General features: G+C 39.6%; 1 protein-coding gene across 1 annotated transcript; it reads left to right on the forward strand.

Moving 5' to 3' along the window:
• Nucleotides 1-353: 353 nt before the first annotated feature.
• LOC131083137 (patatin-like phospholipase domain-containing protein 2) lies at nucleotides 354-17269 on the forward strand. The gene is made up of 9 exons (XM_058023508.1): nucleotides 354-580; nucleotides 5278-5510; nucleotides 5870-5935; nucleotides 8609-8818; nucleotides 9898-9958; nucleotides 12041-12259; nucleotides 12579-12711; nucleotides 13885-14001; nucleotides 15083-17269. The coding sequence occupies exons 1-9, from the start codon at nucleotides 394-396 to the stop codon at nucleotides 15372-15374; spliced, it is 1518 nt and encodes a 505-aa protein (XP_057879491.1). The 5' UTR covers nucleotides 354-393; the 3' UTR covers nucleotides 15375-17269.
• Nucleotides 17270-17946: the final 677 nt, after the last annotated feature.

Consider the following 17946-nt stretch of genomic DNA (forward strand, 5'->3'; position numbering starts at 1 on the left):
CGGGACTGGGAGGCAGGCAGGGCTAGGGTACCGGCGGAGGCTACCCGAGGCAAGGGGCCCGAAGGGTCTGAGGGGACCGACGGCTCGGCGGAGAACGGGCGCAACGGGCGACGGGGGGGGCCCAGGGATCACACCGCGGATCGCACCGCGCCTACACAGGACAGGGGCGCGAGGAGGCGGGGCCTAATTTGCATCTGCCCTCTGGTTGGCTGAGGTCGCCTTGTGCCACCGAGCGGCGGCTCGGGATTGGCTGCGGCGCGGCCGGCGGCGGGGGCGCGGCCGCCGTGCAACGCTAGGGGCGGCCGTGCCGGGTGCGCTCAGTCGCCGGGCAGCGGCCACCGCCACCGGAGTGCTCCATCCGCGCCGGCCCCAGCGCGCGTCCCGCCGGCGACGATGCTGGACCGTGAGGGCGGCTGGAGCGTGTCCTTCGCCGGCTGCGGCTTCCTGGGCGTCTACCACATCGGCGCCGCCACCTGCCTGCAGGAGCGCGCCCCGCACGTCATCCGCGACGCGCGGCACATCTACGGCGCCAGCGCCGGGGCGCTCGCCGGCGCCGTCCTCGTCGGAGGCGGCTCTCTGGGTCAGCGGCGGGGCCGGGGGGAGCGGGGTGAGGCGGGCGGCAGGGGAGGGCCAGGTGCGGCGGACAGGGCCCGGTGCGGCGCGGGAAGGCGGGCGCCGCGCCGGGGTCGGGCCGCGGGGTTCGCCGGGCCGGGCCGGCTCCGATTCTCTGCTTCTCTTTACCCCTAAAACGTGTGCCCGTGGGTGGAATTACATCCGAGCGGGGTCCGTGGCGCAGGGAATGGTGCTGGCGATGCCCGGTCCGATCGCACACTCGCGCAGCCTGAAGGTCGGAGCTCCTCCCGTGCGCGTCCCCCTGAGGGGCTGCTATCGCCGCGCTGTCCAAAGTACGGGAGTTACCTGGGAGAGGGGGAGGCGGCCGAGCCCTCACACCCTCAGAGCCAGCGGCCAGCCCCTGTAAGCAAAGTAAAGCTGTAAACAAAGTGTTAGCGTTGTTGGGAAATGGAGCATCTGTCTCCCTGCACGTGAAGTGCCGGGCAGCTTTATCTGGCTTCCTCCAAAGCTGCTCCTTTCTGGGGTAAGGCTAAGGGAGTTAAGGTCAGGGCTTAGGTTAGCTTTAACGTGCTTTTCTCTCTAATCTGGACACGGTATATGTTGCAAAGGTCGCTTAGGTGTATGGTTAGAAACAGTAGATTGATTAAATTCACTGATTTTAATTGTCATTTAAACAATAGAGGTAATCTTTTGTTGTATTTATGCCGGATTAAAGATGTTAGTTTGAAAGAGAATGTAATGTGCTTTGTGAAATACACACCTATTTTCTAGCAGTATGAAAAATACACCTTACTTTTGCGTACTTAGGGCTCATGAATATACATTTTTCTAATTAATTGAAATTGATAAAAGCTATCAATATATCGAGGTGTTTAGGAAAAGCAGAAGGATTTCAGTTTAAGAAAATATATGAAATATCTGAAATGGTTTTCTTTCTAAACTAAAGGAATCCACTGAGTAACGCTTGTCTAGTTCATTACTCCATACTGATTGCTTTTTGCTAGCAGCAACCTTGACTAGTTTAGAACTAGAGGATTTTGCCAATTCAGATTTCATCTTAGGAGGAGAACAATGAGTACGTACCTCTTTTGAATTTGGAGAGGTTTGTGGGTTTTGCTGTTAAATTTCCAAGGAAAAAATCCACTGACAGAAACAAGCAGAAATTCTCTGTAAGTACAGGAGAGCAGTGCTTGTCCCTGCTGCTTTAGCTCCTGAGCTCTAGCACATAAGCTTAATTTCTTCAAAGCTTTAGCAGTAAACTTGTGGTGCTTAATTTCATTTTGCTGTAATATCCAAAGATGACACACTTGAGTTATTATGAACCTGCTATTAGCTTTTGAAACAAATAGTATTTTTCCCCAATAGCTGGTATTTTTAGAACGTACCAAGTTTTAAGTCTTAAGTCATTGTAAATGATTTGAGAAGGAAGCTGTCTTAAATATTTGAAGCACTCTTGAGCCCAGAAAATGTATATTGTTTATTTAGCAGTATGAGTTAATAACAGCTTTTAAATGGTTTAGCACTTTAATAATTAAGAGTTGTAGATTTCAAACTATTACCTTTCCCAGTTATTACCAATCTCATATGTCAACTGAGATACCTGATTTTCTCAAACTAATAGAATTTGTGTGTGGTCACTGTCCAAGGTAGCAGATTCCATGGGCAAGTGTTTTTCTACTGGGGGAAAAAAACCCAAACAAAGGCATCACTTGCAAAATAACTCAAAACAACCTGCATGCTAAAATCTGTGAATTGCTGTAAAATGACAAAACTGATAAGGTACTCCCATGCTTATTCTCTGAGTTTCTAGCTGCTGTGTTTTGTTAGCTTGTGTGGAAGCAGAAGATGGTAAATAAGCTGTAAAGAAACTCTGTTTTACAGTGATAATAAGATATATTTTGTGAGTTTGTATCGTATGCCTCTCTTACTCTGATGTACATTAATGTGCAGTGTTTGTGGTTCCTGCAGCTGGAGGTGTTAGCAAGTCCTGTGGTTTTTTTATCACAGCTGCATTTTCCTGTGGGTACACAGAGCCCAGCTCTTCCTAGAGGTGAGAGGAACAATGAGAGGCAGCAGGCACAAGCTGGAACCTGGTACATTCAGATGAGGTGTAAGGAAAAGAAAATTGCTGTGAGAGTGGTAAAATAGTAGAACAGCTTCCCAGAGAAGTTGTGGGATCTCCACACTTGGAGATGTTTGGGGTTTGCCGGGACCCAGCCCTGAGCTGGTCTGTGTGCTAGTGCACACAAAACAGGGGGTGCAAATCTGTGAGCAGGGGTTGTGGCTGAAATCTAAGTGCTGATTTAATTTCTTACAGCCTTGCAGCCAGATGTTTTAAGTGAAGGGTTTTCTCTTTGACTCAGATTGCCTGCTGGGTAGGTGGGGAGTCTGTGGAACTTCAAAAGTGGATAAATACAAACATTCTCTCATGAATGGAGAAGAAAAGTGTACTTTTATGGACTAATGAGATTTGTCTCATTAAATTTGGGGGAGGTTGGGAAGCTTAGCCATGACTGTTGTTTTGAGAATGAAGTGCATTCCAGGCTATTCCAAACTGGAATGTTAAAGTTGCACTGCTTGGATCTCCTGGAGATCTGATATTTTGATGGTGCTGTGATCATCCATTCCAGTGAGGCACTTAGAGAGAGCAGGTTTAGTGCAGGCTGCAAATACAATGGCAGCTTTTACTCAGTGAAATGAATGAACAGTTAACAAACAATTAAAAATCAAAATGCAGAACTATAACAGGAAACAGTTCCATTTATTAGGAATATTAATTTCTTTAGCTCTCCTGTGTTTCAAAAATAAAACAGATGGACCAAGACCTGTCTAAAATCCCAGTTTGACTTGAGCTCTAGCCCTTAGTCCCTTTTGGAGAAGTTCCTGTTTTGGAATACACCAGCCTAAGAGGTAACTGTATTTTAGTCCTGTTGGAAAGGAAGGGAGAAGGAAAAGAAGTTGGACTACTACTATTTTGTTGAATTATTAACAAAAAGCTTTCTAAATTTTCAGTGTTTAATATCACATACTCTTAGATAGAACTTCTCCTTTTTTGTTTTTTCTTTCTTTTTTTCCTTGATTTGGAGCCCTTCCAGGGTTTAAAATAGGTTTCAATAAACAAAATGTCAGCTTTTTTTGGTTTTTTGGTTTTTTTTTCCTTATGAGCTACTTTGAGCGTAGAAATTCTTGTATTTGAAGACAATGGGTAACTGCTAAATCAAATTGCATGTGTTGGTTTGTATTTTAGAAAAAGCAAGTGACTTGCTTGGTGTATAAGCTTTCCAAAGTATTTATTTTGGAAATGGTAATTATTGCATATGCTCCAAGACTGCTCTTCCTGGCCAGAGTTCTGGTAGTTCAGTATCTCAGGCTCCTACAATGTGGCTATTTTTAGAAAGTTTAGAAGACTGGGCATTGCTAAATAAAAAAAAAAAAAAGGAGTTGGTAATGACTATCTGGATGCAGGGAAAATTAGAACTGCTAGAACTGCCTGATTCTGCTTTTGGAAGCAAGTTTGTCACTGGTCAGAATATGACTTGTGCAGTTTTTTAATTTGTGTGTAAAATGTGTTTTACTAAGATAAACATATATTTAACCATGAACAGTGAGCTGTGTCTAAATTGTTTTCTGTCTTCTGGGGCGGGGTTGGTGTCAGGCTACCTGTGTCAGTGGATCTGTGGCCCAGGATTTCCCTCTGTGAGGATGGAATGAAACAATTGAAGTGGTAAAAACAAAGTGTGTCTGATACCTAAGATTTTGTGGAGATGCTCTTTTGGACATAGACTCTTAGTTGAGAATGATAAATGTTTAGTTAATGCTGTTTGAGAGGGGAATAACATTGTAGAAATGTAATATTTCTGGAAATTAATCTGTGCTCAAAGGCTTAAGCAGAGTTGTTGCCAGTGCAGTGCTCACATTTGAACTGATAAATTTAATTTATCTGTTCTAGCAAACTCAAGCATGTAAGTTCTGAAAATATTTTTAGAAGCCTATCACTCAGGCTGATAAGGTGTTACTTTGAGCTTCCCACCCTTTCCTTCACCAAACTGACAAGCAATTTCCTCAAAGTGTGTCCTGGAGAAATGTGACATTCTAAGTTCAAACAAACCATTTCAGGTGGATGAGCTGATCTTCCTCCTGTGACTAAATGTTGAGAAGATTTTAGTGTTCATCAGGGACGGTCCTGTCTTCTGTAGTGGTTTGAAGTTCCCAAACATAGATTTAATTGGAGAAAAGATTATGTGTCTGTTACTGTAAAAATGCACCTACCTGGCATTCCTACCAGATCACACTTCATGCTCCCATTAGTGTGTTTATGTATCAATGAGGAAAAATTATGCCCTGAAACCTTTATTTTGGTTCATCTTTTTTTTTTTTTTTTCCCCTCAAAAGATGCGTTACTGGAATGATTAATTCCTAATGCAGGTGTCTCATATGGGTATTTTACACTTAGAATCTACATCTTAATGACATATTAGTAGCTTAATCTTCACCAAGAGATCTTTTTGAAAGTTTAATTTTTTTTTTTGTCTCTCAGAAAACTCCTAAACTCATTAACCATGTTGAGGAGTTACTTAATCTGTTAAAAAGCTCTTGCATTTTCATTCTAGTACTAAGAGAGATAAGTTGGAGCTCTAGATATGCTTTATTAGGCCAAATGTGGGTTGTGTTTCTGCTGTTAAATGCAATGTATTTTCTTTCCAGCTCAGGCTTGTGCAGATGTTCTGGCATTAGCCAAAGAAGCTAGAAAGCGAAATCTGGGTCCTCTTCATCCTTCCTTTAATGTGATAAAGATAATAAGAGATGGGCTGATGAGAAATCTTCCAGAAAACACGCACCAGTTGTCATCAGGCAGACTGTGTATTTCACTAACCAGAGTATCAGATGGCAAGAATGCCTTGATATCTAATTTTAACTCTAAAGAAGAAGTTATACAGGTATGTTTCTTTTTGGCAACTTTTAGAAACTTCTATACTTATTTAATTCTATACTTGCTTTAGAAACTTCTTTCTGCTTTAAGCATTTTAGATATTCTTACTCTGACAGTGTTTTAAAGAGGAATTCAACCATTTTTAAACCAGATTCATGTACTGCTTTTCCCAGTCATTGTGTCTGTGAACTGTTTTAGGGAGGAGGTGCAAGGGATCAGTCATAAAAAAGGAAAAATGCCTTAAAAGTGTAGTGGATCTAATGAAACTATAGTCTTAGCGAATAAGAACTTATTTTATAAAGATAAATGTTTGTGTCAGTAATGGAACAGTTAACATTTAATTTTTATGGTCTCATTTTCTTACAGGCTTTAATCTGTAGTTCATTTGTCCCTATTTATTGTGGTCTCATTCCACCATCGTTTAGAGGTGTGGTAAGTCTCTATTGTTAAGATCTAAAAATAGTTCTAGCTATTCTAAAAATATTAAGAATGCATGTGGGGCTTTTTGTTATCCTACTGTAAAGTAAATAACTTCATCATTGCTTCTAGTTTTGTAGCTGTAACAACTTTCCAAAAAAAGACAGGAAAACTGAATGTGTGGAAGATATTACATGTATTTTAACACACTTATTGTCTCTCTGTCCCTCCTCTGCCCCGTAAAATTCATTAATAAAAGAAAAAGATATAATATAACGAATATGTAACCTATGGATCAATATTTATTGAAGGAAGTGATGCTCTTTCACCTGCACAAATTTACAGGAAGAGTCACCTAAAACTTTTGAAAAAAATGTCTCGTAATATAGTTTATTGTGTATCTTCCTGTTCTGCCTGTAGGGATATCTGCCTTACTACTGGAATAAAAGTTCTGTGTTCAGTTAGGTGCAGACAAAGCTTTCCATTGCCTTCTGGCATTTGTATTCAGTGTAAGAAAGCTTACTTTTTAGAGGCAAAATATCAGTATATTAGTATGTTCTATTGCTTCCCAGGAACTGCTGGTTCCAAAGCCTCTTAATACTTCATGGCTGTACTGGGCTCTCTACAGTCCCCTTGTTTAAGAGACAAAATCTGCAGGAAAGTTGGCATGGTTTGTTGTAGGTGTTATAATTACAGGTCTGGAAGCAGATCTGCATTTCAAATCAAGGCAGTGACATCGGTGCCTTTTTGTTACCCTGTTCTATTCCCTTACATTTGCTTTCTCTCCAACTCTGGTGCTCTTTCCACATGGAGAAGTGAAGGAAGAAAGAAAACTTTAAATGTCTTTGATTACACACTGTTCTCAAGGCAATTTGCAAGTATTAAAAGGTCAATAATGGATGTAAAATGTTTTTGTGGGTTTTTTTTTCCTTCATGCTGAAATTTAAGCAAAAGTGATTAGAACTGTATAGGGATTTTCTTTATCTGTACTTCTAAACCTTGTATGTCTCCTTAAACTCTTCCAGATTAAAGGTGTTATGAAAACAGGACGTTGGACTACATCCAAGGTTTAGGTGGATCCAGGCTAATCTGGCTGTTCAGTTCTTGTCACCAGACAACAATGTTATTTTAAAAGGCTTGGTTCAGAGTACAAAAACATACAAGGGATGCTTTATTTGGCCATATTTTGAGGAAAGGAAGGCATAATTCTATTATTTTAATCTTTGCAATTCTTTTTAGACTATTTTAATGCTTAGGAGGCATTTTTTGATGTAACTTGGTAAGAATACCACAGTTACCTGTGCTTGGCATGACTCCTATAGGCTTAAGCACAACAGAATGTCAAAAATGTAAACTTTGGGGCATTTTGCTGTTTACTGCTTGGGATTCCTGCCTATATACTGTAAAACAAAGGCTTAAGGATAACATTTAAAAGGGGTATCTAACTGCCAATTCAAAAGCTTTTGTGTGTGGTGGCTTTCATTCGTTTTTTTACTCTTTCAAACACAGCAGTGGTTTTAGATTTAAAAAACTACTTGGAGGAAACAGCTGAGCAGGTACTCCAAATCATGAAAATCATTTAGATCAGTAGAACAGTGACTCAGATATGTACTTCCTACTTCCACCTTTTAATAATTTTCATGAGAAGGGTCCTCCTTTGCCAGACCTGTTGTATTTTATTTATGTCACAAAGGACTTGGGGATTTCACTTGTACTTTAGTGATTGCATTACACACCTAAAGTTTGGCAGTAGCTGCATGCTGCTGGGTCCAGAGGGTATCCTGGGAAGCTGACAGGACATGAGCTCCCCTCTTCCTCATTCCTCATGTGTTTCTCAGAAATTCCTAATGTGTTTCTCAGAATGGTCAGGGCCTGAGTATCAGGGGAGCTGAAACTGATAATGCAGGTTGCTCCTGCAAATCAGTGCTCTGTTACATTTATGTTTGACAAGGACCTATAGTTTTGGGTTGCTGCCCTTTTAGGAAGGAGGACAGTGCAGCCTCTGAACCAGCAAAGCTGGTGGTGTGGGAGCAAACCAGTTCCCTGTGGCCCACTGGAACCTGGCTGCTGCGAGTGAGTGGAGGGGGCTGTCTGTACCACTGCAGCTGCTGCACTAGACAGTAGTTACCCCAAAACAGAGCACTTTGGGGCTTGGATCTTAAAATGTCTGAGGTGGTGATGTATTAAAACTACAGAAATGAGTGATTCAGTGTGAAGGAGACAAAAGCATAACCTGAAACTTGCACACGAAGCACAACAGGTGTCTGTGACTTGGCAATGTTTCTGAAGCACTGTCCCATTTTTACTCACACTTTCCTTATGTCCAAATCTTTTTTGATGCTTTTCTATCAAATTCTAATTATGAAGAGTACTTTCAAGTCAGAATGGTCTAGTATCTTGGAACTTGAACTTTGAAGCATGGAGCTGCTTCTCTCTGCGAGTTGTGTAGGATTATCATCTTTAAAAAACATACTGAAAAATCCCAAAGGGAATATGCTTGCACTGCCTATGGAACTATAGGTAGGAATGTTTATTTGCTTTAGAGAACAGATCATGCCACTCAAAATGTTTAGCTTGGGAGCACCAGGCTGAAGCTAGAGCCTTAAGTGCTGTTTCATTGTTGCATGGGGGACTGATGCTCTGACATTGCCAGCCCTTGAGATGTGTTGTTTCTGCTCCTTTTTGTAGCGCTACGTGGACGGCGGAATCAGTGACAACTTGCCTCACTATGAGTGTAAGAACACCATCACAGTGTCCCCTTTTGCTGGGGAGTGTGACATCTGTCCCAAGGGCAAGTCAGCCAACTTCCATGAGATGAACGTGACCAACACCAGCATCCAGTTCAGCCTGGGCAACCTTTACCGCTTAACACAGGCACTCTTTCCACCTGAGCCCAAGGTCAGCCCCTGCCTTCCTTTGCTTCATCTCTCCACATGAAAGCTTTTGCAGAAAGTTGCAGCGTCTTAGCTTTTCATCCAGTCACATAAACTTCTCTGTGGATGTATCTTGTTTCTATTATTTCATGTTTTGTCTATGTCCTCCTTGGTTTTAGTCTCTCTCAGACTAAAAATGCATATCCAGCTACTGGCTTTCAGTATTTATTTGGGAATTGTCACAGGATTCTATCATAAAATCAAGACTGGGAAATGAACTACTGTCAGTTTGTAGTCCTTAAATGTTTGCCTGCTAAGAAATTAGAAGAAGTTCTAAAGTTTCATGGTTTTGTAAAGATCTTAAATAATACTTGTCACAGGCAAGTTGCCTTTAAACTTTGCTTATTGCTGTTAGTTGCAGAGCTGAAGAGGGAAATGCTCTTGAATTGCTGTTGTGAAAATTGGAAAAATTACAAAATAAAACCAGACCTTTTCAGCTGGCTTGGGATATAGTACAGCAAAGAAGCAATTTTTCTGACTGCTGCAGATATATTTAAACTGCAGGCTTTTTGACCACTTCAAGACAAATTCTAAATTCTACTTATGCAGGCTTCATTTTTTTTTCTTCTACTAGTACCCTTGTGTATGTGAGCTGGTATTGCATTTGGTAAAAGATATTTTCATAGCAAAGATAAGTCTGAGCCTGAGCATCAGAATTGCACAGCTAATTTTTCAAAGCTTTGGGAAGTAAGAAGCACTGGGAGGGAATGAGGGGAATTGACACACTTCAAATACCCTGTTTCACTGCTGCTAGCAGCTTCTGAAGAGCTAATCAAGGAAACGAGAGGGAAGTCTTCCAAACTGTGGGAATGCCATCATTCCGTGCATCTTTAACAGCTGAAAGTTAAGTTAATGTACATGATCACTTATTCATCATCACAGTAGCCATATTAACCTGAATCTGCTGGATTCCAGCAATTGTTAAGGTAGCTTTTTTCTTACAATAGTGGAAGGTGGAGGAAAGTGGCTCTTTATTCTGCAAACTGTTGATCTGAAGTTGAAATTTCTTTTTATTTGTCTGACTCATTTACTCTATATTTCCAGGTGCTCGGAGAGATCTGTGAGCAGGGATATTTGGATGCTCTTAAATTCTTGAAGGAGAATGGTATGTTAAACTTTCAGATAATTACTGATTATATGGTCTTAACCTAAGTTTAAAAAACAAACAAAAAAAACCCCAGATCAAAACAAACAAAAAGAGTGAGAGGGTTGTGTGTAGCTAAGAAGGGGATTGGTCTTTGAGAATTTTAGAAGGAACTTGATAGTTTTATTCTTGTAGAAATGCAACAGTTATAGTTCACCTGAGGTGAACTGTGCCACACAAAAATTGAACTTTCAGAGTTCTGACAAATCTGTGTGAAGTAAATGTTAAGTGAAATTTCCAAAGAATTCCAGTTCTAGGCAAATCATATTATTACTTGGCTTTATCTTAATTGTGCAGGATGGGTATAGGCTACTGCTTCCCACTCCTCTGAAGCCTGTACCTTCTATTACCTCCACTCTGCTGTCATCCAAGTGATTTTCTGGTAGTCCAGAAGTGGGAGCTGGCTAACAACAATAAAAACTCAGTTACAGACAAACCCTCTGGGTGAGACAAGACTTTAGAAGATGACAACTTATAATGGAGCAGTTGTTGACACCCAGATAAGTTTAGGAAGAAGAATTACGAGTTCTGCTACTCTACTCCTAGAATTCTAATAACATGTTTTATATTGATAAATATTGTTGCTCTGCAAGCTTTGAGACAAACAAGTTGAAAACAGTAACTTGATATTAGGATGAAGTTAGCCATGTGTTAAATGTGCCTGGGCCCTGTAGTCTTTGGATGCAGAAGGAAATTGGTACTGGGTCAGATCACAGCTGCAGGATGTGAGCAGTCATTGATGTACTCTGCTGATACCTGGTTACTGAATATTCAAGTTGTCTTGAAACAGTTCTCTTCACTGAAGAACCTCACAGTTCTGCTTAAGAGCTTGATTTTCTATAATGTTATTATTATGTGTTATTATTATTTAATGAGAAAGTCTTGCATTGTAGCTTTTACAACATGATTAAAAGCACAAACTCTACAAAGAGCCTCTGGTTTGAGGTTGTCTGTGCTGAGCTGGGTTCTGTTGCTGTCCTGCACCCACAGGTTTCCTGTAGGCAGGTTTCCATTTGACACTAATATCTGATGTTCTTTGCAGTTCTTCCTTGGTCTCTCTGCCCCATGTTCTCTCTGTATTGCACTATTGTCCTCCTTTTCACACTGCTAATCCTGTGATCAACTTTGTTTTTATTCTGTCACAGGGTTGTTTTGCGTTGAGCTTAATCAATGATAATTATAACCCTTCCAAGGTCATTCATTATGCATCACCTTTCTTATTATTTCAGCTGTAGGAATTAATTCCCCCCTCCCCATCTGTGACACTTCAGATATTTTCCTTTGCTAAATTTACTGTATATTCTTTTGACACTTGTCTTTTACTAGTACTTGCAGTTAGGATATAGGTTCTGTTGTATGCAGGCGTAGATTCTATTCAAATTTAGTAATCTCATTTCATATGGAATTTTAAAATTGTTTTCTGGAAATCAAGTGTAAATAAAATTCTTGTGTTTTTCTCTTTGTATTCGTGATCCAGTGCTTGTTTCTAAGGTAGTTATCAGTGCTATTTCTTAATTGGCACCAGTTTTGCAATGCAACCCATGTTGATTTAGATCTGTTCTTTGGATACAACTGGAAAAAATATTGTAACCTAGTTGCTTTCCTTTTCAACCCTTTTGTAGCAATGCCTCAAAGTACTCATGTGATACTTGGCATGTCAAATTTCCCAAATATATTATGTGTTTTAGGTGTTTTCTTTCAAATACATATTAAATCAGCTTTCTTCCTCTCCTTTAAATCCTTTGCTTTCTTTCAGGAACACAATTTTGGTAAATGACTGTGTGTTTCCAGGGCAGTTTCACTTAATTGGCCACTTTTTTCCTTCTCTTTAGAACCTGTTTTAAAGTAAGATCTAAACCTTCAGAAGAGCCATCACTGTGATTAAACATTTGTGGGATCCTAAGAGCCAGATGCATTTGACATGGGGTAGATGATGGTGTTCCCTCAGGATAGATCTTTGCTCAGACACACAGACTTCAGGTGCTGTACAGGTACTCAGGAGACTGTGGATCAAACCTAAGTGAAAGCTCTTGACTCTTTCAGGTATTCTGAATGACTCAATTTATATCCACTTGTCCTTCACAAAAAAAAACCCCCATGAGGCTGCACAACAACACCTTGACCATGTGAAGAGAAGAAAATTGACAGAAAATAACGGAGTAGAAACTTTGAAAATGACCAGCTTAAACGACCAGCTAAAGCAAAACCCATGGCCTTTAGAGAAGAGCATATTTGAGAGTCTACCTCCCAGACTTCGTAAAGGTGCATGCTTCAGGCTGTTTCCTCTAACTCTGAGTGGCAAACTTTGACTTTTTTTTTTTTCTTTTTTTACATTAATTCCTAGATTTATTGTTTAGAAGTTCTGGATAGTGTGTTTTGTCCCTGTGCCATGAGTCTGTGTTCCCATATTTTAAAATATCATAGACAAAGTTTATGGTCAGAGATTAATTCTTTCATTATCTAACTGAACTTTATTCAGTAACACTTGATAATGTTGACTGGATATTACAAAATTCTGTGAAAATTATTGAAACTGTTTTAGATAGTAAGTAACATCTTTTCCCTAATAATTGTTCTTAAGCACTTCAGGAAGCTTGTAAAGAACAGAATGGGTTCTGTGCTCAGTTCTCTAAGCTGTTCCCCATGCGGGTGATATCCTACCTGATGCTGCCCTACACGCTCCCAGTGGAGTCTGCTTACTCGGTCGCTTTACGGTAAGGAACTTGTGAAGAGCTCTTCTAGAATTATCATCATTTTGGAAATGTGCTCATTGAGAGCTTGTTCAGTGTTGGAGGCATTCTGGGATGCAATAATTCAAATGGTAACTGTCAAAATACCTATTATTTCTACCTATGTCATGCATCCTAAAGCCTATATAATCCAAGACTAGATAAATAAACATATTAAGAAGCTTCTTAAATTATATACTCATATTACTAATAGCTACCTTGTAATTGCTCAAAAGAAGCAGCCTTAGTTGTGCTTTCCAGGAATACATTCTTTACTATATTCTGCAGGGGTATCTGAACTCTCTCCACATCTCTCTTGTGCTTCTTTCTGAAGTCTGGAGTGAAATCCACTGTTTACTCACCATATAAATTCTCTTACCAGTTTTGTTTAGGTTGACTGAAAGTTGTGCTCTTGAAGTAGGGCTTAATTTGATAAGTTTCAATTCTTGTCAAGGAGAAGTTATGCTCAATTCACTGTGAATTCTAATCTTTGTGCTTGCTTAAGGGAATTTCAGTCCTTGAGCAGCAGATGTCATGACTATCTTTAGAGAATCTTGAAAAAATAGTTCTGGTAATTAAATCATATAGAACTCCAGTGAAGTATATTGTTTCTGTGCCACTGAATGTGGCACTTCCATGCCATTTTTGGTGGATGGGGAGGCAGCAAGTTTCTCCAGGTGTCTCTGTGGGGTTTTCCTCCTTGTCCCACGCTGATGTTCCTGACTCCTGTTAAGGGGTATCATAAAGAAAAAAGTACAATTGGTACATTATTCTTGTTCTGCCTTCTCTTTGTTCTTCCATTATGCTTTTCTTTTGTTCTTCCTCTTCTACCTTGCTGTAAAGTGAGCAGAAAGTTCCTACCACAAAGGCCTTGGAGACAGGAATATTATGCAGGATTCCTGTGCTAGTCACAGGGTGTGGAATGCACACACTGGTCAGCCACTGAGAGGTGCAGTGATTTGTGGTGCCCCTTTTCTTAGGTTGTAGAAGAGAGCTAAAAGGGTTAGGAGGGAATTCAGGGAGAAGAAATAGAAACCTTGCTTAGGGGAGTTGGTTTGGGGAGAAAAAAGCTGTTCTGGATGTGGGACAGGGTGTATAAAAACATAACTGAGATTGCATCTCCTGCTTACAAAAGCTGTGTTTTGGTTTTGCCTGCAGGTTGGTGAACTGGTTTCCTGACATGCCCGCTGACGTTCGATGGATGCAGGAGCAGCTTTTTCGGATTGCTGCCACAGTTTATGCCCAGGCTAAAAGCAAGCTGTTCTGTACAGCCAGGTAAAGTGCAGTGCTGCTGCATGCAAATGATGCAGTTTTAGAAATTCTCTATTTTTGAAATCAGTTAAAGTCTTTTCTTGAATAAGAAAATCCAACACTAGTTGGCTTTTGAGGCATCTCACCAAGCAAAATGTAGCTCTTGGTATATATTTGCTATTCATCCTACTTTCCTCTACTCAGTTACTTGATAGCACATGTAATCCAGTGTCTTTTCTTCCTTCTTAGTGATATTTCTGGTTCCTTTCCACAATATCTACAGATTGGATATTAGGAAAAAAAATTTCATGGAAAGAGTCATAAAGTTCTGGAATGGTCTGCCTGGGGAGGTGGTGGAGTCCCCATCCCTGGATGTGTTTAATAAAAGACTGGATGTGGCACTTGGTGCCATGTTTTAGTTGAGGTGTTAGGGCATGGATTCGACTCAGTGATCTTGAAGGTCTCTTCCAACCTAGTCATTCTGTGAATAAATTTGGAGATTGTCACCTTCCTGCTTTTACCCTTATTTAGCAGTCTCTCATATTCCAGTTTTACCAATCCTGAATCTCTTAATCTGAGACAGGCTTTGGGAAGACACAGAATCACAAGTTTGTCTCAGAAATAACTTCTAAGAGGGGTTCTTTGCTCACTGCATCACGAATAAACAGAAACGTGGTTTTCCTTGTGGAAAAGCAGCTCAAGCAGTGTTGAAGTGTCTGTGTATGGCAAGTTGAGGTATTTTTGTTTGTGAGAGGGATTGTGGCATGTTGTTTTGTTGGGTTTTTGTTGTTTGGAGTTTTTTTTTTTTTTCCCAAAAGCACTGCAAGAGAGAAGAGAAAACTTTAAAATAAAATAGGGTGTTCTTGGCTAAAACTTCAGTTTCCTGTTTCTCAAATTGGAAAAGGCTAACCTGGTGATTCAAGTGCTGGTTTAGTGTAGATAAGTTTGTTCCAATTGTTCAGGTTAGTGATAACAAGCTGATTGTTAAGTGCAATGCAGAGATAGCCTTTGGGAAGGTAAATGACTGTATTTGCTATTTGTAAACATGACAAAAATGCCATTGAAACACTAATAATCTCCTTTTCCTTCCTTATTTTTTAAACAGGAAAGACAATTATGCATCACTAAGAAAATGTCAGACTGTCCCATCTACTGTGGAATTTCGTTCTTCATACTGCCACCTTAAAATGCCTCACTCTGCTGCACACATTGAGAGCTGGCTGTGGGAATCTTCATGCTTCATGCAGTCAGCTATGAAAAATGCTCCTGCTGATATCCAGGATCAGTCTGACTTAAAGTCCTATCCTAATTTCCTCCCAAATCCTGATGAATCTGCATTGGAAATAGATGTTGACTCTTCCTCAGAGACAAGTTTCCAAACTGCTCCAGAGTATTAATAGGGAAGTACATCCCACAGTTTCCAAAATTGAAATTGGGGAGAGAAAATTAAAACCTAGACTAGGGATCACTTTGTTTGTTGCCAATAAGTCTTGGGAAATTACTTGTTTACAGCCTTCCTGACAAATCTGCCTTGGGACTCTTACTGTTTTAAGGATTATAAAAACAGTGGCTGCTATACTAAGTAACAGATTATAGCTCTGTCGAAGCACCAGCTCAATCAGCTCTACTAAGACTTGTAGTTAAACAGTGTCTCTCTGGAAATAAATATTTTTAAAAGTTCCTTCCAGCATAAAAATGTAAATTCTGTAAACAGATTGTTAGACAAACAGGCATATATAACAGAACGTTTTTTAAAATGGAACAATATTGTGTGTTAGGATTACTTTTATAGCACTTAAATGGAACTGGATTTTTACTCCCTGAAGAGGAATACACAAGTGAGTTTCTTAGTGGCCTCCAGTGTCCATTTGCCTTATATTTAAACATACTGTTGTGTTTATGGAAAGTTGTCTGCAGAGGATACTGTAGGAACAATATTATTCTAGGTTGTTGTATGTACTCTGCAGTTCCTATTACCTTTTCTCTGTGTCTCTTTCTCTCCTGAAATACTTCAGGCAAAAATGGCATGAGAAATCAGACACCTTCCCCTGAAGTATAAACAAGTACACTTTCAGTGACTTCAGAGGACTTTTTTTTTTTTTTTTTTTGGAACTTAACATAAAGGCTTAATACTTGATCAAGTATTGAAAAGTAGGTAAAATAGTAACTGTGGTTAGTAGCAAGCAGTATGTGGAGAATATGTTAAACTTTACAGGAGATCTTAACAAAAATCAATTTATAGCAAGTGGTGAATCATGTTTAGGTTGTCTCTCTAATTGTTGCCCCATTATTTTGGGGGTATTTTTCCCCTCCAGTTTCAGAGATTTTTCTTTCCTTCTTTCACTTACCTGTTGCTAAAGGAAGAAAAAGAAAGGTGTCCCTCCTATCTCAGGTAGGTAAGATGACCCAAAGGAAGTTTCCCAAGACTGTCAGGCACAGCAAAAGTGTAAGGCTTGGTGGAAGTATCAATATTCAGGGAGCTCTGCAGAGGTCTCAAATAATAGGTAGAAAATTTAGCCAAATCATACCTCTATTGAGAAATGGCAGCTTAAACCATTTCCACTACAAAGGTTCTGCATGATTTTAACAAAGACAATGCATTAGTGGATGAGAGCATCTGGGAAGGAAAGTAATGTTAGGATTAATTGCTGTTCTCATGGCTTATCAGGTCTTGTACAATTTTTGAGTAGAAGGAAACAATAATGGCTTTAAAGTTGATTTGCACATGTGTTTGGGGGAGCCTTTCAATTGAGAGGGAATTCTGTACAACCCAGGGAAGAGCTGCTTGAGGACCTCTTGTTCAGAGAAAGGGGTTGGATTGTGATGCTCAGGAGCTGGGATATGGGAGTGTGAGCTTTGGGCAAAATGTAGCACTTGAATTGGGGCTACCTTTCAAACAGTGTCTCAGTTGTCATTTCCCTAAGCTTGGAGTGCTGCATTTTACAATATTCAGATGGATTTTAGGTTGGAGATGAAGTGCTGAGCTCTCTATTTCTGTACTCTACAAGGCTGGTGCTACTTTACTTCGACTCTTCTGTTCATTTTTTGGACTTGCAAGAAAAAATGTTGGAATTGTTACTCTAACTACAATTAAAATATATAAGATCTGTTTTATATTGTCTTCATTCATTAGTTTACCAGTTTGTTTTAGAATTAAATCAGGAATGCCAAGTTTTGCTTCTGTTCTTTGTTGGAATACTTCTATTAACTACATTTAAATCAACCACTTCTACTGTTGGGCACGGCTCCCATTTTGTCTCCTTTTTCTAAAATAAAAACACAATCTCTGTTACTATGGTCTCTGAGCTTTCTTGAGTGTAATTCACCCTAGTGCAAGTTAAATGTCATTGATGGCTCTGAGGTGTTTTTTTTAAGAGTACTACTCTGAAGTTTGAGAGATGCTTGTGCATACTCTGGCTGGACCTGAATGTCACCTCACCTTAAAGTTTTGTGGGGTTTTTTGTCTTTTCTGGGGTTTTGATGGGATTTTTTTGCTTTCTGCAACCAGTTATTTTACAAATACCTTGTTGCATTTAAACAAAGAATTAAAAACCAGAGAAAGTTGGGTGTGAAAGGAGAAAAAAAGGGTGTGTTGTTTCTGAGCTAAAACTAACTTAGAAGATAACTAAATATAAATAAGATAATAAAAAACTATTAAATAATTTGTTCCATTGATAATAGATGTGCTAAAATATTTATTTATATTTAATATAGATATTATATATTTTTAAACATAAATATATAATAACTATATTATCTATAAATACATAATACAAATATAAAAATGACATACAGAAATAGCTAGATATAACAATTTCATGGAATGTAAAATAAATAGTAGTAGTAATAATAATAATGATAATTACAATGCCAACAATTTAAAGTAATTTACAACATGAGCTTTCAGTTTCAAGTGCCCAATCTTCTTTCCCGGGTTTGGGGCAAATCCCACGGGTTTGGGATGTAACA

This window comes from Melospiza georgiana, chromosome 4, assembly GCF_028018845.1.
Source record: "Melospiza georgiana isolate bMelGeo1 chromosome 4, bMelGeo1.pri, whole genome shotgun sequence".
NCBI classification, from domain to species: Eukaryota; Metazoa; Chordata; class Aves; order Passeriformes; family Passerellidae; genus Melospiza; species Melospiza georgiana.